At 57.6% G+C, this 27,059-nt stretch overlaps 3 protein-coding genes across 7 annotated transcripts; 1 reads left to right on the top strand and 2 right to left on the bottom strand.

The window, feature by feature from the left end:
• Window positions 1-14,102, bottom strand: ZNF865 (zinc finger protein 865). Of its 2 annotated transcripts, none has more exons than XM_064380786.1 (2): window positions 12,443-12,528; window positions 1-4,585 (listed from the first exon to the last, which is right to left on the bottom strand). In XM_064380786.1, exon 2 carries the CDS (start codon window positions 4,557-4,559, stop codon window positions 1,380-1,382), a length of 3,180 nt encoding a protein of 1,059 aa, XP_064236856.1. In that variant the 5' UTR covers window positions 4,560-4,585; window positions 12,443-12,528; the 3' UTR covers window positions 1-1,379. The 2 variants fall into 2 exon arrangements, with proteins under 2 accessions (XP_064236856.1, XP_021529127.2); XM_021673452.2 differs by lacking the exon at window positions 12,443-12,528 and adding an exon at window positions 13,101-14,102 and having other exon boundaries at window positions 1,024-4,585.
• A 677-nt stretch (window positions 14,103-14,779) lies between these two features.
• Window positions 14,780-18,947, bottom strand: ZNF524 (zinc finger protein 524). Of its 3 annotated transcripts, none has more exons than XM_021673451.1 (2): window positions 18,930-18,947; window positions 14,780-15,843 (listed from the first exon to the last, which is right to left on the bottom strand). In XM_021673451.1, the coding sequence occupies exon 2, from the start codon at window positions 15,803-15,805 to the stop codon at window positions 15,011-15,013; it is 795 nt and encodes a 264-aa protein (XP_021529126.1). In that variant the 5' UTR covers window positions 15,806-15,843; window positions 18,930-18,947; the 3' UTR covers window positions 14,780-15,010. The 3 variants fall into 3 exon arrangements, with proteins under 3 accessions (XP_021529126.1, XP_021529125.1, XP_021529124.1); XM_021673450.2 differs by lacking the exon at window positions 18,930-18,947 and adding an exon at window positions 18,108-18,520; XM_021673449.2 differs by lacking the exon at window positions 18,930-18,947 and adding an exon at window positions 17,833-17,953.
• FIZ1 (FLT3 interacting zinc finger 1) lies at window positions 18,650-26,773 on the top strand. Of its 2 annotated transcripts, none has more exons than XM_064380787.1 (3): window positions 18,650-18,778; window positions 20,343-20,672; window positions 24,502-26,773. In XM_064380787.1, exons 2-3 carry the CDS (start codon window positions 20,379-20,381, stop codon window positions 25,705-25,707), a joined length of 1,500 nt encoding a protein of 499 aa, XP_064236857.1. In that variant the 5' UTR covers window positions 18,650-18,778; window positions 20,343-20,378; the 3' UTR covers window positions 25,708-26,773. The 2 variants fall into 2 exon arrangements, with proteins under 2 accessions (XP_064236857.1, XP_021529123.2); XM_021673448.2 differs by lacking the exon at window positions 18,650-18,778 and adding an exon at window positions 19,297-19,754.
• The last annotated feature ends 286 nt before the right edge of the window (window positions 26,774-27,059 follow it).

Below are 27,059 nucleotides of genomic sequence, written 5' to 3' on the forward strand. Positions count from 1 at the left end.
ATCTGTCACCCAGGCTGGAGTGCAGTGCCTCCATCTCAGCTCACTGCAACCTCTGCCTCCCAGGTTCAAGCGATCCTCCTGCCTCTGCCTTTTGAGTAGCTGGGATTACTGGTGCCCGCCCTCATGCCCGCCGACGTTTTGTATTTTTAGTAGAGACGGGGTTTCACCACTTTGGCCAGACTGGTTTCGAACTCCTGGCTTCAAATGATCCACCCATCTCAGTTTCCCAAAGTGCTGGGATTACAGGTGTGAGCCACCACGCCTGACCTGGAGTCCAAATTCTACTGTGAATTTTGAAGATGTCCCTAGAGCGTCTTTGTTCTTCAAGACCCCAGGCCCCTCTTCTAACAAATGAAATAACTAAACACACACTGCCCGGCATACATCTCAATGTTCCTCGCACCAGCATGAGAGCTGGGAATAGGCTTTTGAATCTCCCAATCATCCTGGAGGGCAGGTGCTAAGGAGGAGCTGTATCACTGTCACTAGTGTGCACACGGTGTGAGGCAGCCGCGGCAGCTGGACGGGAGTTCTTCTCGTCTTACTTAACACCCAGGGGCATGTCCAGTGCATCCGTTTCCCCAATGCCTGGCTCAGGGCCGGGCAGGCAGGAGGCCTCTGGAAGTGCTGGCGGAGTGAACAAAGGCTGAAAGCATCAGGAAGGGGAGGAGAGCGGGCATGTTAAGTCAGCTCCCGAGAGCAGACACTTACCTGTCTTGTCCATCTCCATTTGCTCAGCTCATAGACTAAGCTGGGAATACGGCAAATCCTCAGTAAGTCCCCGTTGAATGAGAGTGAGTGAGAGGCAGAGACGCCCGGAATCAAAATTGCAGAGGAAACAAGTTTTAACTTTGTGCTTTGCCACCATGTAATCCCCACTCTCCCTGGGTGGCATGCAAGAATGGACTCCAGCGGCCATCATGATAAGGTTTATTATTCTCCGCTTTGTACAAGCCGCGTCTGCCACCCCGACTCCCACCCGCCCACCCCAAAGAGCACCCAGCACCCCCTTGTGCCCTCCCAACTCTGCTCATACTCCGCTGTCCAGCCAGATTTCAAAGGACGGGGAGGGGCTGTTCAGACCCATCTCCGCCAAAGTTTACTGGGGCAGAGCTGCTGGGGCGGGGCTGATGAGGGTCACAAGAGAGGGTTGGACGGAGGATCGGGTTCAGTGTCTGATGCGATGAGGAGAGGGCGGAGAGGTCGAGGATGGGAGTGATTCAGTCTTGAGCCTGTCGGGCGTGCGCCTGAAGGTCGCCAGTCCGTCGGAAGTTCTGAAGGAGCGGGCAACAGCGAGGAGGGGGGAAGAGTCTGATGAGCCCTGGGAGGAGGGAGTCCAGAAGGGGGCTTCTGATGGGCGTGGGATGGGAAGCCCTTGGTCAGGCATCCTTCCCGGCCAAGGTGCCCGCCCCTGCTCCAGGACCCCCGAGGTTCTCTGCCTTGTGCGCCAGGCGGTGTTTCTTGAGGCCGTAGGTGTTGGCGAAGCCCTCGCCGCAGGAGGAGCAGCGGAAGGGCCGGCCGCCCTGGTGGGCAGCCAGGTGCTTACGGAAGTAGCCGGGATCCTTGAAGGCCTTGAGGCAGGCGGGGCAGCGGAGCTCGGGCCGCGGCGGCTCGTGGGCGCGCTGGTGGCGCAGCACCGAGCTCAGATAGAAGAAGCCCTTGCCGCAGTGCTCACAGCGGTAGGCGCGCTCGCCCAGGTGCAGCCGTTGGTGCTCCAGCAGGTTGGAGCGGTAGCGGAAGGTCTTGCCGCAGGCACTGCAGCGCTGGGGCCGGGCCACGGCGTGCAGCCGCCGGTGCTCGGCCAGGCTGGAAGACTGCGCGAAGCGCTTGGCGCACACGCCACACTTGAAGGCCCGCTCGCCAGTGTGCACCACGCGGTGCTGCCGCAGGTACCAGGAGCGCAGAAAGCCTCGGCCGCACACGCCGCACCGGTACGGCCGCTGTTCCGTGTGGCAGCGCTGGTGGCGCATCAGCAGGGCTGCCTCCCAGAAGCGCTTCCCGCACACCGGGCAGCGGAAGCCCCGCTTCTGCCGATGGCTGCGGCGGTGCAGGAGCAGGTCGTAGGCGCCCGCGAAGCTCTGGCCGCAGAGGCCGCAGCCCAGGGTCCGTCGCACCAGGTGAACGTACTTGTGAGTCACGAGACCCAGGAAGTGCTTGAAACTCTGGCCGCACGTGGCACAGCTGAAGCGCTCCGGGCCTGAACTGGCACCCCCGCCGGCCCCCGCCACTGCCGCCCCGCCTGCGTCCTCGCCTCCGGATACCCCAGCTAGCGCCGCCACAGCTGCCCCCACCTCCCCTGCCAGCCCGTTGTCCAGCACGCTGGCCGCATCTGTGCCGCTGGAGCCGTCTGGGGGCTGCGTGCCCCCGGGTGTGGGCGGGAGCAGGCGCTCAGGGGCGGCCTGGTGGACCAGCTTGTGCCACATGAGGTTCTCGATGAAGCCGAAGGTCTTGCCGCAGGCGTCGCAGCCGTATGGCTTCTCTGCCATGTGGGCCTCCTTGTGGCTCATGACGTGAAACAGATCCGGGAAGTGCTCGCCGCAGTCTGAGCAGGCGTAGCTCAGCCCATCGGCGGGCCCTGCGGACGCGCCAGAGGCCGGCCCACAGGCCCCCGGCGCGCCCTGGGTGGAGGTGAGGCCTGCGGCCCCGGCCAGGGCGCAGGGCAGCTGGAGCCGGTGCACCTGGCGGTGGCGGGTGAGGCTCTGAGGGTAGCCGAAGACCTTGCCGCACAGCTCGCACTTGTATGGCCGCTCGCGCGTGTGCACCACGTGGTGCTTGCTCAAGTGGAAAGATTCACGGAAGCGCTTCCCGCACACGGGGCACTGGTGGGGCTTCTCGCCCGTGTGGATGCGCTCGTGGCGCTTCAGGGTCTCGCGGCGCCCAAAGCCGCGCCCGCAGATGCCGCAGCAGAACGTCTTTCCCGGGACGCTGGCGCCCGAGCCTCCCGCCCCACTGGTCCCCGCGCCGCCGAGCAGCAGCGGATGGGCGCCCAGGAGCGGGACGGGCACGGCGCCGTACACTACCGCTGCAGCTGCCGCGGCCGCCTTCTCACTGTCGGTGGCGGGAGGGTCGGGGGGCAGGAGGTACGGGCCCGGGGGGAAGGTGGGTGGGGGCTGCGGAGCGGAGGCCGCCCCGTCCTTGGGCGCCTCGGCGGCGGGGGCGGCAGCGGGCGGGGCGTGGGCGGCCTTGTGGCGGAGCAGGCTCTGCGGCGCCGAGTAGGACTTGCCACACAGGTCGCAGGGGTACACGGGCCGAGGTCCCCCCGCGCCCGCGTGGGCCGCCTGGTGCTTGAGGAGGTAGGAGGCGTCGCGGAAGGCTTTCCCGCAGATGCCGCAGGGCAGGCGCAGCAGGTCCGCGGAGTGCGTCTTCACGTGGCGCTTCAGGCTCTCCCTGCGGTTGAAGCTCTTGCTGCACACGGAGCAGGAAAAGGGCTTCTCGCCTGTGTGGATGATCTGGTGCTGGTGCAGGTGACTGGGCTTCTTGAAAACCTTCCAGCAGAGCGGGCAGGCGAACGGGCCGTCGCCACCCCCAGTGGCGGGAGGGGGCACCCCAACACCAGCAGGGGCAGCGCTACCGTCTGCGGAGGGGGCGGGAGCCGTGGGCGTGGCGGGAGGACCCGAGGACACGGTGGAGGGGGCAGCGGCGGCAGCCGCAGTGCTGGCAGCCGGCGCCGGGAGGCCCAGCTGCGGGAGCTGGGGGCCGGGCTGGGGCGGGCCCCCCGCGGCCGGGGGCACGTCCTTGTGGCAGCGGCGGTGGCGGATGAGGCTGGACACGTGGTTGTAGGTGCGGCCGCAGACGCCGCACTCATAGGGCCGCTCTCCCGAGTGCACCAGCATGTGCTGGACCAGGTGCGAGGACTGCTTGAAGGACTTCTGGCACACGCCGCAGGGGAAGCGCCGCTCCATCAGGTACTTCAGCCTCCGGAAGTATCCCTTGTCGTCCTTGGTGGGGTCGCAGGCCGCCGCCGCGGGGGGTCCCGGCGGGGTCTGTGAGGGGGCAGGAAGTGGCCCCGGGGCCCCCGCGGGAGCGCCCAGCCCGGGCGTCACCCCCGGCCCGGACGCGGGCCCTCCTCGCTTCAGGTTCCCAAACAAGTGCTGGTGCCCCGAGAGGTCCACGATGCCCCACTGGGGGGTGGGGAAAGCAGCGTCAAAGAGGGGAGGAGGGGGCGCCCCGAAGGCGGGCGGCAGGGGCGGATCGGGCTTCTTGGCTTGAGAAGAGGAAGAAGACGAAGACGAGGACGACGAGGAAGACGAAGAGGAGGACGAGGAGGACGAGGAGGACGAGGAGGGCACCTCCGCCTTGGGCTTGAAGGTGGACTGGGGCGGGTAGTCATACTGCGGGGGCGGGGGCTGCGGCGGGGGCTGCGGTGGGGGGCCGGGGGCGCAGGGCAGGGCCGCCACCGCCTTGGCGTGTTCCCCATACAGTTCCATGGGCTCGAAGCGCTGGTGGTTGAGGAATTCCAGGAAGTCGAAGGGGTAGCTCTGGAAGTGCACCCCGTCCTCGCCCCCAAGGCCGCTGCTCCCGCCTCCCCCGGCGCCGCTGCCCACTGGGTTCGCCTCCATCTCTCGCAAGTAGGAGACGCGAGACCCTGTGAAGAGGAGGAGGGGGCTGACGACACGGACGGGGCGCTGGGTCTCCCCACAGGTGAAGGGAGCTGTGCGCCCTTCCATCCATCCAGGTGGGGATCACCCCCTCACCTGCCAGGTTTAGGCTTCCAGTCCCTCTGCCTGTCCGACCCGAAGGGCAGCCCTTCCTCTCGGCTCCTGCCCCCCGCCTCTCCAATCCACCTTCACCTTCCCTCTGTGTGTTCTCAACTCCCACCCTCCTTCCCATCTCTCTTTTCCCTCTAATTCCTTCCATCTCTTCCCATCTTTTCTGGGGTCATGACAGCTTTGCTGCCAGCCCCAGACCCTCTCCTCCACACCACCTGCAGGCCCTCTATTATTTGGAGAAACAGGGTCTTGCTTTGTTGCCCAGGCTGGTCTCAGACTACTGGACTCAAGTGATCCTCCCGCCTCCACCTCCTAAAGTGCTGGATTATGGATGTGAGCCACCATCCCCAGCCGGGGCCCTCTACTTTCTCTCCTTCTCAGGCTCCAATTCTCCCAACACCCTGGGGGCTTCTGGACTGGATTCTTTCTAGACCCTCTCAGGCCCTCTGCTTCTCTGCATACGCCTGCTCCCTCCCCCACCCCAGCCCTCAGTCCTCATCCCTTCAGGTTTTATCCTAAAATGAGGATAATGTTAAGGGTAATAAGAGTTTCTATCAGCACGATTAGGAGGGAAGACTCTGCGGTCAGACTGCCAGGTTCAAATGTAAGCCCTGCCACTTTCTAGCTGTGTGGCTATGGGCAGGTGACAGAACCTTTCTGTGCCTCCATTTCCTCATCTTCAAATGGGGACAACAAAGCACCTGCCTACCTCACAGGTTTGTGAGGCTTCAACAGGCTCATATGCGTAAGGCTCTGAGCGGGGCGGTTCCTGGCACTCTGTAAGCACTCAGAACATAGAAGGTATCAGCAGGGTGCAGTGGCTCACACCTGCAATCCCAGCACTTTGGGAGGCTGAGACAGCAGAACTGCTTGAGCCCAGGAGATGGGAGGCTACAATGAGCTGTGATCACAACACTGCACTCCAGCCTGGGTGACAGAGCAAGACCCGGCTCTAAAAATTTAAAAAGAGAAGATATGATACTGTTATCACTGTTACTACTGGCAGTAGAAATAAGGAACTCAGGACAAGCCTAGAGAGCTGAAAAAGAAGTCAGTATGTGGGGTGGGGGGGGGATGCCCTCTTTTAATACTAATACAAAGTGGAAAAGAGAATTTGCTTGCCTGGGAGGAATAAATTCAGCAAGGGGGCTGGCATGTAATCAGAAGGTGGCCTGATGCAATCAAAACACACAGACCTTGGGCTTGGAAAGACCTGGGTTCAAATCCCATCTCCACTGGGATCCATACTTTCTCCATGTTTAAAATCGGAGTAGGGGGAACCCTATACTGCAGGGAGATTGAAGGGGGTTGGAACAGAACAAAATGAAACACATGCATCAGCAGAATGCATTCAACCCCCTGAGGTATCTGTACCATCCATGACACCACACACCTGGGCTGAGCCTAGCAACAGACTTGAGTTCCCGTCCTTGCCCTTAGTGGGGCTTCTCCTGACCCCCCCCACCCTGGCATCATTCTCTGGCGCCTCCTTTAGCCGACTTTTCATTCCAGATTGCAGGTATCCATGTGTGTACCCCACACCACACCAGAACCTCAGCTCCTGTAACTCATCTCTGAGCTTACTCTTCCCGCTGGCATGGGGAAGCACCTCCAGAGTGGGTGCAGGGCCTGTGGGAGAAGGGCCTGTGAGGTCTGACCCACTTCCTGTCCATCATCCCTACCTGATGGGGGCCTGGCTCTAAGCCCAGACCACTGCGGGGGTCAAGGGGATTCCGACCCAGGCCTGGGCCCTTTATCCTCTATGCATCGGGCTGCTCTCTCCTCCCACAGGTGAGGGGTGAGTGTCTCTTCCACCCCAAACGCCATCCTGGAGTGAGATATTTTTAGTCTCCAGCTCTGGGTGTCCTTGTCCTTGGACAAGACTCAACATCCCATGCCCTTCACACCCCCTCCGTTTAATCTGATCTCCAGAAAGAGGACAGGCGTGGCTAGGGTGGTAATTGGAAGGCCGTAGGCGGAACCTAAGTTGGGGAGACAGCTCTGGAGGGGGCTGACTGGACAGGGATGAAAGCGCAGGCCGTAAGGATGCAGGGAGCAGGGGGTGACTTAGGGTGCTATGGGGAGGGAGGGAAGAGTGTTTGGGGAAAGAAGCCACTGACCTAGCTTGCCTCCATCAGAGCACGCATCAATCACAGCTACCACTGATTGCACATTTCCTAGAGGCCAGCCACTGTTCTAAGCACGTTACATGTATGAATTCACTGACTCCCCACAACTCTAAGACATATGAGCAGCTGAGCAGCTCCCAGGCTCCATAGCAGCCCTAGGGTGCCACAGCCTGGAAGCCAAGAAATAGGAGCAGCTGTTACCGCCACTGGATAAATTGGAAAATGAAGGCATGGAGAGGCAAAGTGAGTTGCCAGTAGTCACAGGGTAAGAGTCTGGATCAATGGGCTTGAACCCCATTCCCACGCCTGCCCCCACGGCGGTGTTTCACCTGGGGTTGTTCCCAGACTGAAGGAAGGTGAGGATGGAACTATCAGGATAAGAGCTTTATTGAGAGGTGTCCTCTGGGCTATGAGGGGTGTCTATACAAGAGGCCTCGTAGGAGACAGTGGTGGTTATGCTCTCCTCTGCCTGGAATGTTCTTCCCCAGATTTCAACAAGGCTCCCACAAGAGCCTCCTTGGGTCTCTATTCAGCACCCCCCACCCCATCAGTCTCTAGCCCCTCATCAGCTGTAGGTTATTCAGCATAGTTATTACCAGCAACTTACTGATACTCCTTTTCTGTGTGTTTACTGTTTGGCTCCTCTCTAGGAAAGCAAGGACTTGGCCTGTCTAGCTCGCCTGTGACCCCAGCACTTAGCGTAGCACCTGGCACAGTGTGGGTGCTTGACAAATATTTACTGATATGTGAAAATGAAACACCGCTTTCCTAAATCACCAGTGGGTCCACAAAGAAATCATACATTAGAAAATGCTGGCTGGGCACAGTGGCTCACGCCTGTAATCCCAGCACTTTGGGAGGCCGAGGCAGAAGGATCACCTGAGGTCAGGAGTTCAAGACCAGCCTGCCCAACATGGCGAAACCCCGTCTCTACTAAAAATATAAAAATTAGCCAGGCGTGGTGGCACATGCCTGTAATCCCAGCTACTTGGGAAGCTGAGGCAGGAGAATCCCTTGAACTTGGGAGGCAGAGGTTGGAGTGAGCTGAGACCGTGCCACTGCACTCCAGCCTGGGCGACAAGAGCGAAACTCTGTTTCAAAAAAAGAGAAAATGCTTAGCGATTAATAAAAATGAAAACACAACATGCCAAAGCTGAGGACGTGCAGCCAAAGCAGTGCTCAGAGGGAAATGCATAGCTGGAAATGTCTATCTTGATATTTGTGGAATGAAAGGATGAGACTAAGCTGACCAAACTCCCAGAGGAACGGAGGGGGACATTTAGCAGAAATGGAGCTCAGTGATCCCAGGGATTCCTGGGGAAATGATGTCATGAGGAAGGTCACTGAGGGCAGGGTGTGTAGATGCTGGAGGGGATACATCAGTGGCGGACTGAATTGATTAGGCTCATGATAATTTCCACTAGGAAACCAGAGATGTTTCCTCTTTCATACGACTCAAGCCTAAACTGGTGGTTTTTTTTTTTTTTTTTTTTTTGAGATGGAGTCTTCTTTGTCACGCAGGCTCACTGCAACCTCCACCTCCGGGGTTTGAGCGATTCTCCTGCCTCAGGCTCCTGAGCAGCTGGGATTACAGGCACATGTCACCATGCCCAGCTAATTTTGTATTTTTAGTAGAGACGGGGTTTCACCACATTGGCCTGGCTGGTCTTGAACTCCTGACCTTGTGATCCACCCACCTTGGCCTCCCAAAGTGCTAAGTGCTGGGATTACAGGCCTGAACCACCAGGCCAGGCCTAAACTGGTGTCTTTAAGTGGGGATGTCATAGGAGGGTTTTATGTGGAGAGAAGCATGATGGGCCGTTCTGCTGCAACAAAGCTGCCTTGTGACAAACTTCTAGCTTGTTAATAAGAGTAACAAACATAGAGTGACATGTAACACTGGATGAGTGCTTTCCACCAGCCCAGTACCCTTCTAGCTCTTATGTGTGTTTACTCAGCCAATCCTCCCACTCACCATAGGAGATGGTTACAGTTATTGACTCTGAAATACAAAGGAAGAGACTGAGAGCCAGAGACGTAAATTAAACTTCCAAAGTCAGGCCGGGTGCGGTGGCTCACGCCTGTAATCCCAGCACTTCCGGAGGCTGAGGTGGGTGGATCATCTGAGGTCGGAAGTTAGAGACCAGCCTGGCCAACATATAGTGAAACCCCATCTCTACTAAAAATACAAATATCAGTTGGGCCTGGTGGTGAACACCTGTAGTTCCAGCTACTTGGGAAGCTGAGGCAGGATAATTGATTGAACCCAGGAGGCAGAGGTTGCAGTGAGCTCACTCCATGCATTCCAGGCTGAGCAACAGAGTGAGACTCCATCTCTCAAAAATAAATATGGGCTGGGTTCACACCTATAATCCCAGCACTTTAGGAGGCTGAGATGAGCAGATCACGAGGTCAGGAGTTCAAGACCAGTCTGGCCAACAGAGTGAAACCCCATCTCTACTAAAAATACAAAAAATTAGCTGGTGTGGTGGTGTGCGCCTGTAATCTCAGCTACTCAGGAGGCTGAGGCAGGAGAATAGTGTGAACCTGGGAGGCAGAGGTTGCGGTGAGCCGAGATAGTGCCACTGCACTCCAGCCCACTGCAAGACTCCGTCTCAGTCAATCAATCAATAAACAAACTTCCCAAGTCACACTGTTAACTCGTGGCAGCACCAGTGGTTGAAGAAAGGCAGAAAGGCTCCAGAGTCCATCTCATGCTGTCTTTCAATACTTCTCCCTCCAAAATGAAGGAGGATCCCCATCCCACTTTATACTGGATACATGCATTGCTCCACCCACCTTCCTGCCACCTAATCCCAAGTCTCTTGGCTTGACCCAAGACCAGGACAAGTCACCAACATTTGCTGAACTCTAACAAACATTGTGCTTAGGTACCTTACATGGCTTGTTTCATTCAAACTTGTAAGTATTAATATTATTCCCATTTTACTAACAGGAGGACTACAGCCAAACCATGTCCATCCCCTGTCTAAAATCAAACAGTAACCCCATCTTGCTCAAAAGCCACAGTCCTTACAATGACCTACACAGTCCCCAGTCTCCTGGCTGCTATTCCAATGTGCCCACTCCATTCCTGCCCCAGGGCCTTTGCACTGGCTGTTGCTTCTGCCTGTAATACTCTGACTCTCAGGCATCCACTTCGCTCACCCTTTCACCTCCTTCCCATCATTGCTCAGCTGTCTTCTCAATTAGCCTCTCAGTAACTAGTTACCTGTCACCCAGGCCCACATCTGCATCTGGATCTCCCCTACCCTACTCATTTCTCTCCTTCCTGCTCATCCTCATTTATAACACTATAGAGTTGACTTCTCTGCCTTGATTTTGCTGGCCTCCCCATCCAGATCGGCTTCACAAAGGCAAGGATTTTTATCTCTTGCTCACTGTTCTATCCCCGGGACTTACAACAGTTCCTGGCTTGATACATTTTTGTTTGAAGAAGTGAATGAATGAGACTAGGAAAGGAGGGAGTGGTGTGCTCAAAGCCGTGAAGCCTAGTCGAATCCAGGGCTCATCCTCCTAATCACTTCACTCCTGGGGCTGGGGAGCTTTTAAGAGCAGCCCCCCAGTGGGCCACAGTTGTCTGGGAGAAGGGGAATTGATACCCTTGTACAACTTTTTGGTGTGTGGGTTTTAGGAAGCACAAGACGACAAGACATAGGAATATCCTGGGAGAGGCCATCCTGACGTCACTGCTCCCCATCTCCATCTCTTTATCCCCTGGTATTTTACTTTTAACACGCAAATACACTCTTGGTTTTTACTTTTCTTTTTTTTTCACTGCAGCCTCAAACTCCTGGGCTCAAGCAGTCCTCCCACCGCAGCCCCCTGAATAGCTGACACTGCAGGTGCATACCACCCACACCTAGCTTTTTTATTATTATTATTTCTGTAAAGACAGGGTCTATGTTGCCAGGAGTTGGTCTTGAACTCCTGGCCTCCAGCGATCCTCCCACATTGGCCTTCCCAACTGGTGGGATTACAGGCACGAGCCACCTCGCCTGGCCTGTATTTTGCGTTTGAATCATCTGTCCCCTCAACTAGCATATCGACCCTATGAGGACAGGGATTCTTGTCTATTTTGTTCTCTGTTGCACCTCCAATGTAGAGTAGGTGCTCATTAAACAGGTGTTCAACAAGTGTTTATGAATGAACATATGAACTAAAGAAGAACATTCTGGGCTTGGTAGAGCTGAAAAAGGCTAGATCATGTATCCCAGTGCCCTCACCTCCAAAGCCTTTTGAGACCAAACCTTCCTTCCTCTTGTCCTTCCCTTCAAATCTTCCACTCCACTCTCACCAGCCTCCCCTGCTGTTCCCCCACTCCCCATGGTCACAGCCACATCAGGCCCTTCTCACTTGCTGTTCCTGCTGCCTATTCACCCAGATCTCTGGATGGCTAAACTGCCTCTTGTAATTCAGGTTTCACCTCTAAAGTAGTTCATCAGGCTCTGAGAGAACCCACAAAACCCCACGTCTTTGTTGACTTGTTTCTGATCGACTAGACTGTAAAACCCTGCACAATGAGAAGGCTGGGCACCTCTCCCCTTCATGGCTGTGTGCCCTTGAGCTAGAATGGCCACTGTTCATTCAATGAAGAATGCATGCCTAAGAGGAAATAAGTCGCACCCTAGTTAAGTCAAGGGTCTTCCCTAGAGAGTTCAGGACGAGGGCAGAGAGCTGGGTAAGAAGTTGCAGGTCAAGGCAAGAGCTGATCATGCCATGGGAAGAGGATGAGTAACACCCCGGGAGGAAAGGCCTTTCGGCCTCATTGCGGGACACTTCTGTGGCAGAAGGAATGAAGAGGGGGGCTGACCATGACGAGGGTGTGATGAGAGGAGGTACGGGAGTATTTCATGGGAGCTGGGAGCTAAGCAGGCAGATATTTCTACCTGAATAGGGAGAGGATGTGGGTGTGAAAGAACTCTAGAGGGAGCTGTCCCGCCGCGAGGGGGGGTGGCTTTGAAAGGGGTATGTATTCTTAAGGGGAATCACTGGAAGATCTGCAGAAGGGAAAAAGGCATTCTTGATGCTGACCAGAATAGAAAGTATTTTCACACCCACGAAAAGGCGTTCGGCTGGAGGGGGAGGTGGTCAGGGCCATGGGGAGCTGTTGCTGTGTATGAACAGAGATAACGGGGGGCAGTTATGCTGCAAATCACCAAGGCAACGCTCTGGGGAGAATTCTATAGAGGACACTTAAGAAGAGGGTCCACGAGCAGCTGCCCGACACGGGGAGGGGCAGCGCTGCTGGCATCTGGAGGCTGACCTGAGGAACCAATGACGGGGGCGCTATGTGGAGGGGATCCTAGGAGGAGGTAGCGGTTGAGGGGCCTGGCAGCCGTTTAGGGGATCGCCACTAATGAAAGCGCTTTGGCAGTCATCCTAGCTGGGGGCGTTCATGGGGGAGCTATCTGCAGTGGTCTTACGGGGGAGCAGTGATTGGGGGCTCCCTGGCAAGGGCCGGGCGGGAGCTGCACTGACTTGCTAGGGCTGGGGGGACGCTCTGGGGACCAGAGCCGGCCAGGGCGGGGCCCCCCGCCCACGCTGCACCCGGGCCCCCGGGCCACGCACCCCGTCACTCACCGGCGCCGGGGTCTCCGCCGGGAGGAGGCCGAGGAGGCGGAGGAGGCGCCGCCGCTCCGGGGAGACCCGAGGGCCCTACCGGAAGTGCCGCCCCCTCCCCCCCTCCCCGGCAGCCCCGCGCCGCCCGCCTGCCCGCCCGGAAGCGGAAGTGGCGCCCGTTCCCGAGGCGCCGGCGTGGAGGATCGGAAAGAGAAGGCGGTGGCGGGGAGCAGGAGGGGGGAAGTGCGCTTGCGCACTGACTCGGGGACGCGAGCGGTGAAAGCTCGGCCGCTTCCGGTAGGCGAGCTGAGCCAGGTGCGCCTGCGCTTTGTGTGCCCGCCTCTTCTCAGGGCACCGCCTACACGCTCTGGGCATCCGGTTAAGCCACACCTCCAGCTCCGGTCTCACACTGAAGCTCCACCCCCTGGCCCTGAACCACGCCCATCTCAGCGTAATTCTAAGTCCCCCACCGTCTCAAAATCTGTCTTCTTCCTCTAGCCTTCAAGCAGTTTCTCCTGTTCTGCCCCTTCTCCAAGCTCCTCTCTGGAACTTCACCCATCCCTAAGCCACGCTCCTTTCGTCCCAGCCCCCATACAGAACCACGCCCCTTGCATGTAAGCCCCGCCCCTTCACCCTATAGCATTTAAGCTGCACCTCGTGACTTTTGAGTACCTCTCACCTGTAAAGCAGTTTTTAAATCGATGGTTGTCAAGGACAGTTGGGAGGCCAGCAGCATCAATATCAGTATCCGGCTGCCTGCTCAGACCATGCAGAATAGAAACCCCCGGGGGTGGGGGTCTAGGGATCCGTGTTTTGAGATACTCTTCGGCTGATTCTGCTGCATGCTGGTCAAGAGCCATGGCTTTACCACACTTGACACTGCCCGGCTCATATAATCTCTATAATCCCTGCTCCCAACTCAGCCCCATCCCAAGCAGCCAAACCCAGGCCCATTCAGCCCCTCTTGCTAAGCTTCCCCCTCTCCCAGGAACTTCCCTTAGTTACTCCTCTCTTAGGCACTTACTTCTCTCCCCACCGCCTCCATAGCAGTCGTGCGCACCCCTCAGCACCTTCTCCTAAGTCTCACCTCTCCTAATACCCTGTTCCCTAGAAGTTTCTCCGTTAAGCCCCGGCCCCTGGCCCTGAACCACGTCCACCTCAGAGCTGAATAATTATAAGCTCCGCCCCTCATCTTAAAATCAGTCCTCTTGGCCTGGCGTGGTGGCTCACGCCTGTAATCCCAACACTTTGGGAGGCCAAGGCAGGCGGATTAGTTGAGCACAGGAGTTCAAGACCAGCCTGGGCAATATGGCAAAACCCCGTCTCTACAAAAAAACACAAAAATTAGTCAGGTATGCTGGCGCGCGCCTGTAGTCTCAGCTACTCCGGAGGCTGAAGTGGGAGGGTTGTTTGAGCTTGGGAGGTCGAGGCTGCAGTGTGCCGTGATCAGGCCACTGCACTCCAGCCTGGGTGACAGAGCGAGACCCTGTCCCAAAAAATATATAATAATCCTTCCTCCTTGCCCCACCCTCACACAGTTCCTCCGGTTCTTCCCCATCTCCAAGCCCCTAGAAGATAAGCCCGATCACATTTCCTCTAAACCTGTCACTTTCTGCGGACCAACCCCTAGGCCTATTCAAGCTCCACCCAACTCTAACCTCCTTCTCCTAAGCCCCGCCCAGTTCCCTGCCTAACTGTCCAATAAGCCTTGCTCCGCTCTCAGCCCCGCCCTAAGCCACACCCGTTATCTCTAAACCTTACCAGACCGTCAGTCCTGCTCACACCTTCGTCTCAATTTTTCCTTCCAAAGAGTAGGTTCTCAGGATAAGGAGCTGGGGCAAAATGCCTGCAGAATTTCTAGGAATTTGGCTAGGATAGAGGGGGGTCGGACCTAGGGTCAGGTTTTCATGGAAGGTTCAATGTTTTAGATTGGATGGGTATTGGGAATACAGCTGACCCTGAACAACACGGATTTGAACTGTAGGTCCACTGAGAGGCAGACTTTTTTTCACCCAAATACCGATGGAACATACAGTATACGGAGGGCCGATTTTCCTAAATCCGCGGGTTCCGCAGGGCCCAGTGCTGGAGTTGAGTATGCTCAGATCTTGGTATCTGCGGGGGTCGTGGAACCAATTCCCCACGGACACCGAGGGACCACTGGTCTTTGGGGTCTGATGGGGACGGGAGAGGGACCAAGGCTCCCCTACAAACCATTCTTCGGCGAGCACCATGTTCATGAGGCACAGGTCGAGGGTTCCTTTCCAATTTCCGGCACCCCGGGCAGGACGGTGTAGCCGAGGAAGAACATTTGAAGGCAGGAGAGGACAGCATGTCGGCAGGGAACACACACAAGCAGCCAGCAGGCAGAGATTTATTTCAACAGCCCCTGCCTCCAAGGGTCTGTTAGTCTGGGGGAGGGGGGCAGAAGGCAGCTGGACCCAGAAGTTTAGGTGTCCACCCTCCACCTGCTCCCACAACGGGAAGACCATCAGAAACAAGCGTGTCCCAGCCGCCTGGCCCAGGCCCACCACCAGCCAAACTCCCTGATCTAAGCCTGGCCCAGGGAGTGATGGCAGGGGGTGTGGGTCAGGCCGGTTCCCCCTTCCCCTCTGTCTCCCCCTCCTCCTCGGCCCCTGCTGTGCCCGGGATGCCCTCATCGTCCCACGATGGTTCAGGCTCTGGGTCTGATGCACACAGGGGTACCCCCATGGCCTCTGGGTGCTTGCGCTTGGCATGGCGCCGGAGCGTGTTGGCCTCTGTAAAGCGCAGCCGGCAGACGGGGCACTGGTACGGGCGCTCCCCCGAGTGCACGCGGTGGTGGTGCGCCAGCTCGCCTGCCTCGCGGAAGCGGCGGGGGCACAGCGGGCAGCGGAAGGGCCGCAGGCCAGCATGGATGTTGCAGTGCCGCCGCAGGTGGCTGGAGCGCTTGAAGGTCTTGCCGCAATCCTTGCACTGATGCGGCTTCAGCTCTGAGTGCGAGATGCTATGGCGCTCCAGGTCGGAGAGGTAGGGGAAGGCCCGCAGGCACACCCGGCAGAAGTGTGGGGCCTTCTTGGGGCCGGAGCCTTCACACCCAGCCACTGACCCTTCAGAGACCGTATAGGGCACACCCTGATCATCGATCAGGAGGAGGTCGCTCCCGCCACTGCTGCCCACTGGGGCTGTGACCCCCTGCACCTGCACCAGCTGGGGCTCCTGCCCTGACTTGGGGGGGCGACCCCGCTTGCGAGTGAGGGAGGCCTTGAGCGTCCGATTTGAGGAGGTGGCTCCCCCAGGACGACGGCCTCGGCGGCCCCGGGGAACAGGAGGAGGTAAGGCCAGAGGTTTCTCTTCCTCCCCGGGCAAAGGCGAAGGCAACAGGTCTGGGCTGGGGGTGTCCATTGAGCAGTGGGGGGCTTGGGTCTGGGCACTGGAGCCAGCTAAGAGGAGAGAGGGGCAGAGTCAGTGCCCACAGGGTCTAGAGCACCCCTGTGTCCCCCAACACCTCGCCCATCCCTCTCTCCAAGTCTCTTGACAAGGGTGTAGTTGACATTCATCCAGACACACAATTTTAGCTATGCTGGTGGGTAAACGGTGAGATGATCTTGTATCATCTGATAAACAGGCACTTCCCTGAGCTCCACCAGGCATCCCCATGCCTCCCTAACCCTCCTCCTGGATCTAAAAGTTCAAGATTAACATGAGCCAAAAACAAAAAAACCACTTCTGGCCAGGCGCGGTGGCTCACGCCTGTAATCCCAGCACTTTGGGAAGCTGAGGTGGGCGGATCACAAGGTCAGGAGTTCAAGACCATCCTGGCCAACATGGCGAAACCCGGTCTCTACTAAAAATACAAAAATTAGCTGAGCGTGGTGGCGCGCACCTGTAGACCCAGCTACTCGGGAGGCTGAGGCAGGAGAATCACTTGAGCCCGGGAGACGGAGGCTGCAGTGAACCGAGATCAAGGGACTGCACTCCAGTCTGGCTACAGAGCGAGACTCTGAGTGAGACTCTGTCTCCAAAAAAACACAAAAAACAAAAACCTTCTAGACAGGATAGAGTCCAACTGAGGGTGCGGGGCAGTACTGTGGTCCTTGAAACGGAGAGCCCATCAAACTCCAGAGCCATAGAGACCTTACGAATGATCTCATCCCTCCCTGCTGACTGGCAGAAGTGAGGAAGGGGTTCTGGACAGGAACAAAAGGACTGGTCCCAGGTGATATTTGACCCTGATTCCTGGATGAGGAAATATATCCGCGATGTTAAGGGCATGGGCCCTGGAGTCAGACATCCTTTGTTCAAATCTTTACTCTCTGCCTGGCCTTGGGCAAGGTATTCGCCTCTCTAAGCCTTAATCAAGACTTTTGCAAAATGGGACACATAGTTCTATGTACTTGCCCAGACATGCCTTGAGCATAATACCACAAAGTGTTCATACACAAAAGCTTTCAGGACACATTAGCCATTGTTATCAGGAGCAGCTAAGCCTCACATCAACCGTCTGAATAGGGCATATCTGTCCCATTTTGCAGATGGGGAAACCGAGGCACGGGAAATCCAAGTCAGTCGCCTAAGTTCCTCTTCCAGTAAATGACAGGGCCAAAACTGCAAACAGGTCTTGCTGACCCCAATGTCCCAGAGAATGGAGAACTAATGGACCCAAGGAGGAATGGGGACATGATGAGGTCTCAGTCCTGGGTTTGAACTCAGCTCTGCCTATAACTAGCAAGTGACTTTGCCTCTCTGAGGCAGTTTCCTCCTCTGAAAAGTGATAAACCAGGGTTGTCAGGGGAATCGAATGAGATAGTGGGCTTTAAAACGCCCCTTGCACACTGCATGGTACATAGTAAACACTGAACTTTATCAACGCCACCACCATCTTCCCAACGCCCACTCAAACACTGGCACCGGAGTGTAACGAAGGAGGAGGGGAGGCGCAGGTGCAGCTGGAAGCAGGTGCTGCAGGTGCCCCTCCTGCACCCCCCCGCCCCCACTTAACAGCACGTAGACTGTGGTCCAGAGAGGCGCAACCACCTTTCCATATGGTTCGCTCCCACGGGGCAGCCTAGTCTAGGAGTCTGGTCTCTGGAATGGTGGAAAGGGGGAGACCGGTCCCCCAACCCTCCTGGTCCCCTCGCCCCGCTGCATGCGAGCCCATCGGCCCCCGAGCTGCGAAGCTCGAGCGAGGGGCGGGCCCTGCGGGGGCGGTGGCCAATGAGCGGCGCCGGGGCCGCGGGCGGCGGGGGCTGCCAGGAAGGGGGTCTGCGCGCGCGCGCCCGGACGGCTTTGCGGGGCGCGAGGTCGGCGCGCGGGCGGGCGCGAGCGCGGGAGCAGGAACAGGTGTTGGAAGCGCGCTCCGGGAGCGCGCGGCCCGGCCTCCCCTACCCCCGCACCCCCAACCCCGCCTGCGCCCCCCGCCTCTCGGGTACCTCATTTGCATGTCGCCAGGGCTCGCGAGTGTGCGCGCGCGCGGGGGCGACGGGGCCGGAGCGTGGGAAGGGGCGGGGGTGAGGGGGCCCTGCCCCTCAGCGGCTGCGGGGCGGGGGCGGCGGCGGCGCGCGGTGCCGGCCCCGCCCCTCGGAGCAGCGCCGGGGCCCCTCCCTTCCTGCCCTCTTCGCCCGCCCGCGCGCCCGTGGGAAACAAAGGGGACACGCTGGGTCCTAAGAACCGGTAACGGGCGCGCCCGCAAGTCGCGCGTGCGCACCAGGGGCCCTGGTGTGTTCCCAGTGGGAAATAATCCAGCACCATATCTCCAACGGCCTCGAAACGCCTTTCCTCTCACAAAACACATACTCGGGTGACCCAATCAAAGACAGATACGGAACGAGGAAGAGCGGGAAAATGGCTGCCCAGTGCCCGTAATCAACATGGCACCGGACAGGCTTCAAAGCCCCATGGTGGGCTAAGTGGATAAGATGGCTGCCGGTCTTTTCCAGCAGTGTATTGCTGTTGACGCACTTCGCTTTCTCTTTTGTTTCCTAGTGCAACTGTACATCCTAATCGGGAGGGGTCCGAGGCTCAGAAAAAGGAATAGTATCTGCTCTCATTTACGTTAGCTTCGGCTAGGGTCGCCACGAAGGAAACGCCGCGCTCTGAGCTGCTTGCCCTTAGTCTGTATGGCGCCGTGGGTATCTCTAAGCCCCGCCCCTTCACGCTGCCCTCACCGAAGATGGCGCGGCCCTGGCTTCTCCAACCTCCAGGGCTGGGAAAGGAAAGGGAAAGAGGGAAAAGGGCGGGGATGAGGAAGGGGAGCCATGAGGGCGGGAGAAAGGGGGAGTACGGCGGGGGAAGGGAGCTGAGGCGGAAGTCGAGGGGCACCCCTGGTGGAAGTGACGCTGCCCCCGCTGCCCAAAATGTCGGCGCCCAGAGGGAGGTGTAAGTAATTAAAGAGGAAAGCCGACGGACTCCCCAGGCCTCCCCGGGCCCCCCAGGGTCTCCAGGAGCTACGCTCCGTATGAGCGACGTGGACTCGCCTGGCCCCGGGGCCCGCCCGACTTGCCCCCACCTCGGGCTCCCAGGGCCTCACCTTTTAGGGGCAAGGGGAGGGGCACAAAAGGCCGGCTCTCGGGGGCTTGAGGCCTGGAGTGGACTGGGCGTGGGGGGGCCCACTAGGCAGGCTGCGGGGTGGAGGAGGAGGCGGGGCCTAGGGGCTGCTGGGGCGGAGCAAGGGCTGGGAGGAGCTTGAGCTGGGCGGAGCTTAGAGTGCAACTGGGTGGGGCGTGGAGGAGGGAGAGTGCGTGGGTGGAAAGTGGGAGGGGCTTAGATAAAGGGGTGGGGTTTGATAAAGGGGCGTGGCTCATAATGGTGGGTAGGCCCTCGGTTGAGGGGTAGAAGGAAAGTCATTGAGGCTGGTTGGGGAAAGGGAGCCCAAGAAGCAGGAGGGAGGGGTTTAGAGTAGAAGGGGTGGAGTTTGTCTGGGGTGTCGCTTAGAGAAGTAGGTAGGCCTAGCGAGGAGGGCGGAGTTTAGGGGTGTAATTTGGAGGGGTTTAGTGCAACTACCAGGTCTTTATAATGAATGTGGAAAGGGCTTGCAGGGAATGAGAAGAGACTTCGTGGAGAAGTCCTGAGAAGGTGACAGGAGTCCAGTGGAGAGTCTTAGACAGGATGTGGCTTCTTTAAAGGAAAAGTTGAGTGGAGTTTTGGAAGTGGGTGTTAGTGGAGAAGAGAGGGGCTTGGAGAAGTCAAATAACTTATCAAGCATGGTAGGACTTAGGGAGAAAACCAGGAGGCACTTACGGGATAATAGTCATCCAAACAGCTTACTCTTTGCGTCTTTGTTATGCACCGGCTTAAGTAGGCACGTAGCATTTATTGCCACAATTTTACTTAATTCTCGCCACCACTCTGTGAGGTAGGTTCTACTACTATTCCCATTTTGCAGATGAAGAGTTTTTATTATCTGATGTTAGAGGACTGGTGTTGGTCTTCAGGGAAGATCTCTCTAGTGTGCTTAGCCCCAAATCTTTGTCCTCCCATTCGCTCAGTGGTCATCCAGGAAGAGGAGTGGGAGGAGCTTAGAGGGGAGTGGGAGGGCCTTTTGGAGGGAAAAGGGCTTGGCAAAGAATAAAAGATGCTTAGGGATCCGTGTGGGGGACTTTCAAGGGAGTAAGCGGGACTTAAGGAGAGTGGGAGAGGCTTAAATTACCGCGAGAGGGGCACAGAGAGGAGCGGCCGTGCATTCGCGAAGAGTGGGAGAAGCTTGAAAATGCTCTGTGGAGTGCGGAGACTGGGAAGTGATTAGGAAGGTTGCCAGAGGAGTGGAGCAGAGGAAGAAGGGTTTCTAGGAGAGTAGGAAGATTTTAAAGAACAATGAGAGTGTCTTACAGAGGTGGGCAGTGGGAGGATCTCCCAGGGGACAGGTGGTGAGTCTGGAACCTGGGAGGAGAGAGCTGATGGGAGCGAACCCCCTCACCTGCTCCTCTGTCTCCCCCTACCCCAGAGAGAACCCACACACACCGCTATATTCCCTGCCACCATGGATGACGTCCCGGCCCCAACCCCCGCACCAGCACCGCCCGCTGCTGCCGCCCCCCGGGTCCCGTTTCACTGCAGTGAGTGTGGCAAGAGCTTTCGCTACCGCTCAGACCTCCGGCGCCACTTCGCCCGACACACAGCGCTCAAGCCCCACGCGTGTCCGCGCTGCGGCAAGGGCTTCAAGCACAGCTTCAACCTAGCCAACCACCTGCGCTCGCATACCGGGGAGCGGCCCTACCGCTGCTCCGCCTGCCCCAAGGGGTTCCGCGACTCCACCGGCCTGCTGCACCACCAGGTGAGTCCCACAGGCCGGCCCCAGGCTGGCCTCCCTGGTCAGGTCTGGACTGCGCTGGGATCCCGCGCCCACTGTACTCTGGGCAAAAGAAAGCTGAACCTGGCCCAAGGCCCAGGCGCCTGCCTCCTCCCTAGAAAATGTCCCTCCCTCCCTCCCCACCAAAGCACCCTGACCCATTAAAGCATGCGATGCGTCTCATTCAATCACCACCAGCCCATGAACTGGAACATTCATAGTAAATTTCCCCACCCATAGGCTCCTCCCCTCCCCTTCTCCCTGCCAGTATCCAGCATGCACGCACCAGCATCTGCATTCTATTGTTTATCCTTTCATTCCTTACCATCTTAAAAAATAGGCTTATCAGGTATATACTTTATTCCTTTATTCAGTGACTATCAGCTTTCCCTGCACCAAACAGCTGTGTTGCCAAGATAAAGCAAATTCCATGCCTTCAGAGAACTGACTTTCCTTCAGAGGGGGTCAGTAGCCAGGTAGACAAGAAGCAATAAAGCAAGTATGCAGGCTAGAATGTTCTGGGAGAAGATGAGTGTTGAGAAGGGAATTTTAAGGAACAAAATACTGGCTGAGTGTGGCGGCTCACGCCTGTAATCCCAGCACTTTGGGAGGCAGAGGTGGGTGGATCACCTGAGGTTAGGAGTTTCAGACCAGCCTGGCCAATGTGGCAAAATCCCATCTCTACTAAAAATACAAAAAGTAGCCAGGCGTGGTGGCGTGCACCTGTAAACCCAGCTACTTGGGAGGCTGAGACAAGGAGAGTTGCCTGAACCTGGGAGGTGGAGGTTGCACCACTGCATTCCAGCCTGGGCGACAGAGCAGGACTCAGCCTCAAAACAAACAAACAGAAAATCCAAATCAATGTGTGGGAATAAAGAGAGGAGAGCTTTGGGCTACTTCAGACAGGACGGGGAAGGTTAGGGCAGGTGGTAGTTCAGCCGAGACCTGCAGTGTAAGGAATCCTCTGTGGGAAGAGCGTTAACAGGCAGTGAACAGCAACTGCAAAGGCCCTGAGGAAGGAAGGAGTGTGCTGTGTTCCAGGAAGCGATGGGAGCCTGTGGGGTTGCGATGGAAGGAGGTGGAAGATGGGGCGAGCTAGGTCACACTCTGTCTATGTGCCAGACGCTTGCACTACCAGGGTGAAGAAAACTGGACATCTCCTTCTGGTCTTTCACACGTGGCCGTCCTCTCTGTCCCCGTGCATCTGCCTCAGTTCAGGAGCTCACATCCTGAATGTTGGCCCCAGCTTTCTCAGGGCTTTCCTTTCTCCCTCAAGTCCAGCTTCTGCATCTATCACAGAGTGACCAGGTACCCCCTGCTTAATCCCCTGATCCTTAGGATGAAAGGGGAGCTCCTTAACTTAATGCAACAATTCACAGCCCCCTGAGGCCTCACCCCCACCCACCAGTAGGTTGTGCACCTACTGTATTTAGGTACAGTACTGGGCTCTCTGGGGCAAAAAAAAATCTAAGGAAACAAAACAGATACAGTCCACCCTTTGTATGGCCTCAAATCAAATATGGGAGATGTGAACTGAACGACCAGGTTAATCCATGTTAGGTTGTAGCCAAGACATCTGAAGATGGAGGGTAACCATATTCTGAGGCTAATGCAAGAGAGATCTGAAGCAGTCTGGATCGGGGATGGGGTCAAGGATGGTTTACAGGTGAGGAATGATCTGCCCCTGGGGACTGAGGCTTTCTGGATCCAGGGAACAGGATGTGTACTTTCAAGGAAGAAAAGCGGGCTTTTGAGGAACTGGAGGAAGGCCAGTGTGACTGGAGCACAGAGAAGCAGAGAGTGCAGCTCAGGAGAAGGCTGGAGAGTGCCGGACCCTGGAAATACAGCTGTGAGCAAAACCAATGTGGTCGCTGTTTTGATCGTCCTTTGCTGGTAGGGAGACAGACAACACTCAGGTTATACGTAGACACTAAGTGTGCTATGAGCCATAGGCTTTAAAAGAGGAGGGTGGAAGAGGATTACTGATGGGCCAGGGGGCCAGATTCAGGGAAGGGTTTCCAAGGAGCTGACAGACACATAGACCTACGGGCATTCCAGGCAGTGAGAAGAGCATGCACAAGGGCCCTGGGACAAGCATAACCTCGTTGTGTTATAAAGAGTAGCGAGAAAATACATTTACTGACATAGAGGATAGAGATCCCTACACTCTCACTGTACAGCAGGTGCATTGCGTCTGGAACCAGAAAGGCAAATGTTCCTTCTTCTGGTCTGTGCCCCTGACGAACATTGCTAACAAGCACTGCACTCTTTCTCATCCAGCCTCACCCTTCTCCTCACAGGTCTCCAGGAAGACATTACCACACCCACAAATCTCTCTCTGCCATTCCAAACTCTTAAGTCAACAACAAGGACAAATATCAGTTAAAAAAAAAAACAACCTCTCTAAGGCACAGTTTTACAGAGTCTACAAGCCTGGCTATGCCTCGGAGGAAATACAGATTCCTGGACTGCCTCCTGGGAGATTTGATTCCCTAGATTTGGAAGTGATTCTCTGGATCTATGTGTGAAAAGTGGTCAAGGGAGAGACTCTGAGCAGTAGCCGGATTTGGTTCAAAATCACTTCTCTGCCCTAATACACCTGAGGGCTATATTCAGCTCCTGACAACTGGCTCGGGATAGCAGGGCTCCAGAAGGGAGAAGACACACCCTACCAGGGCTGGCTGCTGTCTCTTTAGAGCTGCACTGGCCAGTATGTAGCCATTAGCTACAGGTAGTGATTTTTTTTTTTCTCCTTTGAGACAGAGTCTCGCTCTGCCACCCAGGCTAGAGTGCAGTGGTGTGATCACTGTGAGTGATGTGAGGTTGCTCACTGCAACCTCCACCTCCCGGATTTAAGAGAGTCTCCTGCCTCAGCCTCCTGAATAACTGGAATTATAGATACCCACCATTAAGCCGGGGTAATTTTTGTATTTGTAGTAAAGGCAGGGTTTCACCACGTTGGCCAGGCTGGTCTCGAACTCCTGGCCGCAAATGATCCACCCACCTCGGCCTCCCAAAGTGCTGTGATCACAGATGTGAGCCACTGCGCCTGGTCGTGTTTTCTGGTTTTTTGTTTGTTCAGGTTTTTTTTTTGAGACGGAGTTTTTGCTCTTGTTACCCAGGCTGGAGTGCAATGGCGTGATCTCGGCTCACCACAACCTCCACATCCTGGGTTCAAGCAATTCTCCTGCCTCAGCCTCCCGAGTAGCTGGGACTACAGGCGTGCGCCACCATGCCCTGCTAATTTTTGTATTTTTTAGTAGAGACGGCGTTTCACCTTGTTGACCAGGATGGTCTCGGTCTCTTGACCTCGTGATCCACCCGCCTCAGCCTCCCAAAGTGCTGGGGTTATAGGCGTGAGCCACTGCGCCCGGCCGTTTTTTTTTTTTTTTTTTTTTTTTTTGACGCAGTCTCACTCTGTCATGCAGGCTTACTGCCGCGATCTCCTTGGCTCAGCCTCCGGGGTAGCTGGGACCACAGGATCATGCCGTGCCCAGCTAGTTTTTTAAATTATTTGTAGAGACAAGGTTTCCCCGTGTTGCCTGGGCTGGTCTCAAGCTCCTAGGCTTATGCAATCCCAGAGTGCTGGGATAACAGGTGTGAGCCACCGCGCCCAGTCAGGATGTGCCTTTTTGAGGACTGACAGAATTCCAGTGTGACCCACAGCAGAGAGTGGTAAGACGAGCGTTTCCCTAGATCTCGGCCCTGTAGGTGTGACAGAGAGCTTGCGCCACATCCCTCCCGGAGTCCAGGAATCCGCTGCCCGGGCCAGGTTCTCAGCCCTGACGTTGTGCCCTTCCTCCCGCACCCCCAGGTTGTCCACACCGGCGAGAAGCCCTACTGCTGCCTGGTCTGCGAGCTCCGCTTCTCCTCACGCTCCAGCCTGGGCCGCCACCTCAAGCGCCAGCACCGCGGGGTCCTCCCCTCTCCCCTGCAGCCCGGCCCTGGCCTGCCCGCCCTGAGCGCGCCCTGCTCCGTCTGCTGCAATGTGGGGCCCTGCTCGGTGTGCGGGGGCGCGGGGGCCGGCGGCGGAGAGGGTCCGGAGGGGGCGGGCGCGGGCCTGGGCAGCTGGGGGCTGGCAGAGGCGGCAGCTGCGGCCGCGGCCTCGCTGCCCCCGTTTGCGTGCGGTGCCTGCGCGCGGCGCTTCGACCACGGCCGCGAGCTAGCTGCCCACTGGGCCGCGCACACCGACGTGAAGCCCTTCAAGTGCCCGCGCTGCGAGCGCGACTTCAACGCGCCCGCGCTGCTGGAGCGGCACAAGCTGACGCACGACCTGCAGGGCCCGGGCGCGCCCCCCGCGCAGGCCTGGGGCGCCGGGGCAGGCGCGGGGCCCGAGACGGCGGCGGGCGAAGGCGGCGCTGCGGAGGTCGGCGACGCTCCTCCCGCTTCGGCTTCGGACGGCCGGCTGCTCCTGGGCCCCACAGGGGGCGGGATGCCCAAGCTCGGGGGGCTGCTCCCCGAGGGCAGCGGGGAGGCACCTGCGCCCGCGGCGGCCGCCGAGCCCTCAGAAGACACCCTGTACCAATGCGACTGCGGGACCTTCTTCGCGTCGGCCGCGGCCCTGTCCAGCCACCTGGAGGCCCACTCGGGCCCGGCCACCTACGGCTGCGGCCACTGCGGGGCCCTGTACGCGGCGCTGGCCGCCCTGGAGGAGCACCGGCGGGTCAGCCACGGCGAGGGCGGCGGGGAGGAGGCGGCGGCTGCGGCCCGGGAGGGAGAGCCGGCGCCCGGGGAGCCCGCGTCTGGCTCGGGCCGCGGCAAGAAGATCTTCGGCTGCTCTGAGTGCGAGAAGCTGTTCCGCTCGCCGCGCGACCTGGAGCGGCACGTGCTGGTGCACACGGGCGAGAAGCCGTTCCCGTGCCTGGAGTGCGGCAAGTTTTTCCGCCACGAGTGCTACCTCAAGCGCCACCGGCTGCTGCACGGCACCGAGCGGCCCTTCCCCTGCCATATCTGCGGCAAGGGCTTCATCACGCTCAGCAACCTCTCCAGGCACCTGAAGCTGCACCGGGGCATGGACTGACCCCAGGCCGCGCCCTGCCCTCCGCCCAGCCACCTGGACTCGGGGCCTGGACCCGGGGACCTTGGGACTGCAAGTGAGGCCCCGGCCCTCCAAATCCAGACGCAGGCCCTGAAATGAGGGGACCCTGGCTGGAGAAGTGGAGACCCACCAAAAACCCACACAGGCCCCGGAGCTAGGGGACCACAAACGAACAGGGTCCTTAGCTGGGGTGGGGGAGCCTGAATCTAGGGAGAGACTCCTGAGCCTGAGGTCCCTGGAATGAGTGTGGGTAGCCCTAAGTCCCCAAGACATGGAGACTTTGCAGTGAGCAATGGGTCTCCTAAATACCTCTCATCTTGAGGGCCCTAATAATAAAAGATGGGTACCCCCCCCCGGCAAGGGAAGACTGTCCCACTCCCTGAGAGCCATCATTCCCAACCACCGTGATCTGGAGAATGTGGAGGGACTATGTCCCTGGATTTTCCTAGATCCCCTCCAAATGCTACCCACCAGAGTCACTGGTGACCCCCAGAAAATGAATATAGCCGAAATCTGCCTTTCCCCCTTTTCATTCCCTGTGCTGAAAGAGGGACCAGGGTAGATGCCCCCTGCCCTCGAACTCCCCCCTCGACTGTGGAATTGATCGACCCTAATGATCTTCCCCACCCAAAACACTAGAATAGACTGTCCTGAATCCCTTTGCCCAGTAGGATGGACTGATCTATATGCACACACACCCCCATGACATGGAATGGGCTGGTCCAAAGGATGGCCTGCACCCCACCTTCCTTAGAGTGAATAGGGCAGACACTCCTCCCTTTTCCTGTAGCGTGTGGACCGGTCCACCCCATTCTTTATCCTGTGAACTCATGTGAGTGGGAGGTGGGGGACACTGGGGTTCCCCTCCCCCACTACCATAGCACCTGTTGGTCTTTCTCTCCGTCTCTGTTGGTTTGTCTGTCTCTGTCTTCTGACCCCAAGGGGAAGGGGGCACTTGGCTAGGAGGTCCCCCGTGAGCCTCGACCTCAGCCCCTCATCCCTCTCCCCAGTGTCTCCAGGACACCCAATAAACCTTGTCCTGTCAGTCGCTACCGTCTGATTTTCTGATCCTTGGCTCCAAGGAGGATGGGGAATCTCTTAGGGCAGACCCCCTAAATAAAGACAGGTCTTCCTTTTCTCCTGAGAAGTTTCAAAGCTTTAAGTAGGACAGGACCTTTAAAATTAGAGTCGGTTTAGGCCTGGCTTGGTGGCTCATGCCTGTAATGCCAGGACTTTGGGAGGCCAAGGCAGGCGGATCACCTGAGGTCAGGAGTTCAAGACCATGCCTGGCCAACATGGTAAAACCCTGTTTCTACGAAAAATACAAAAATTAA

Source organism: Aotus nancymaae, unplaced genomic scaffold, assembly GCF_030222135.1.
Source record: "Aotus nancymaae isolate 86718 unplaced genomic scaffold, 86718_ANA_hifiasm-v0.15.2.pri h1tg000028l, whole genome shotgun sequence".
NCBI lineage: Eukaryota > Metazoa > Chordata > Mammalia > Primates > Aotidae > Aotus > Aotus nancymaae.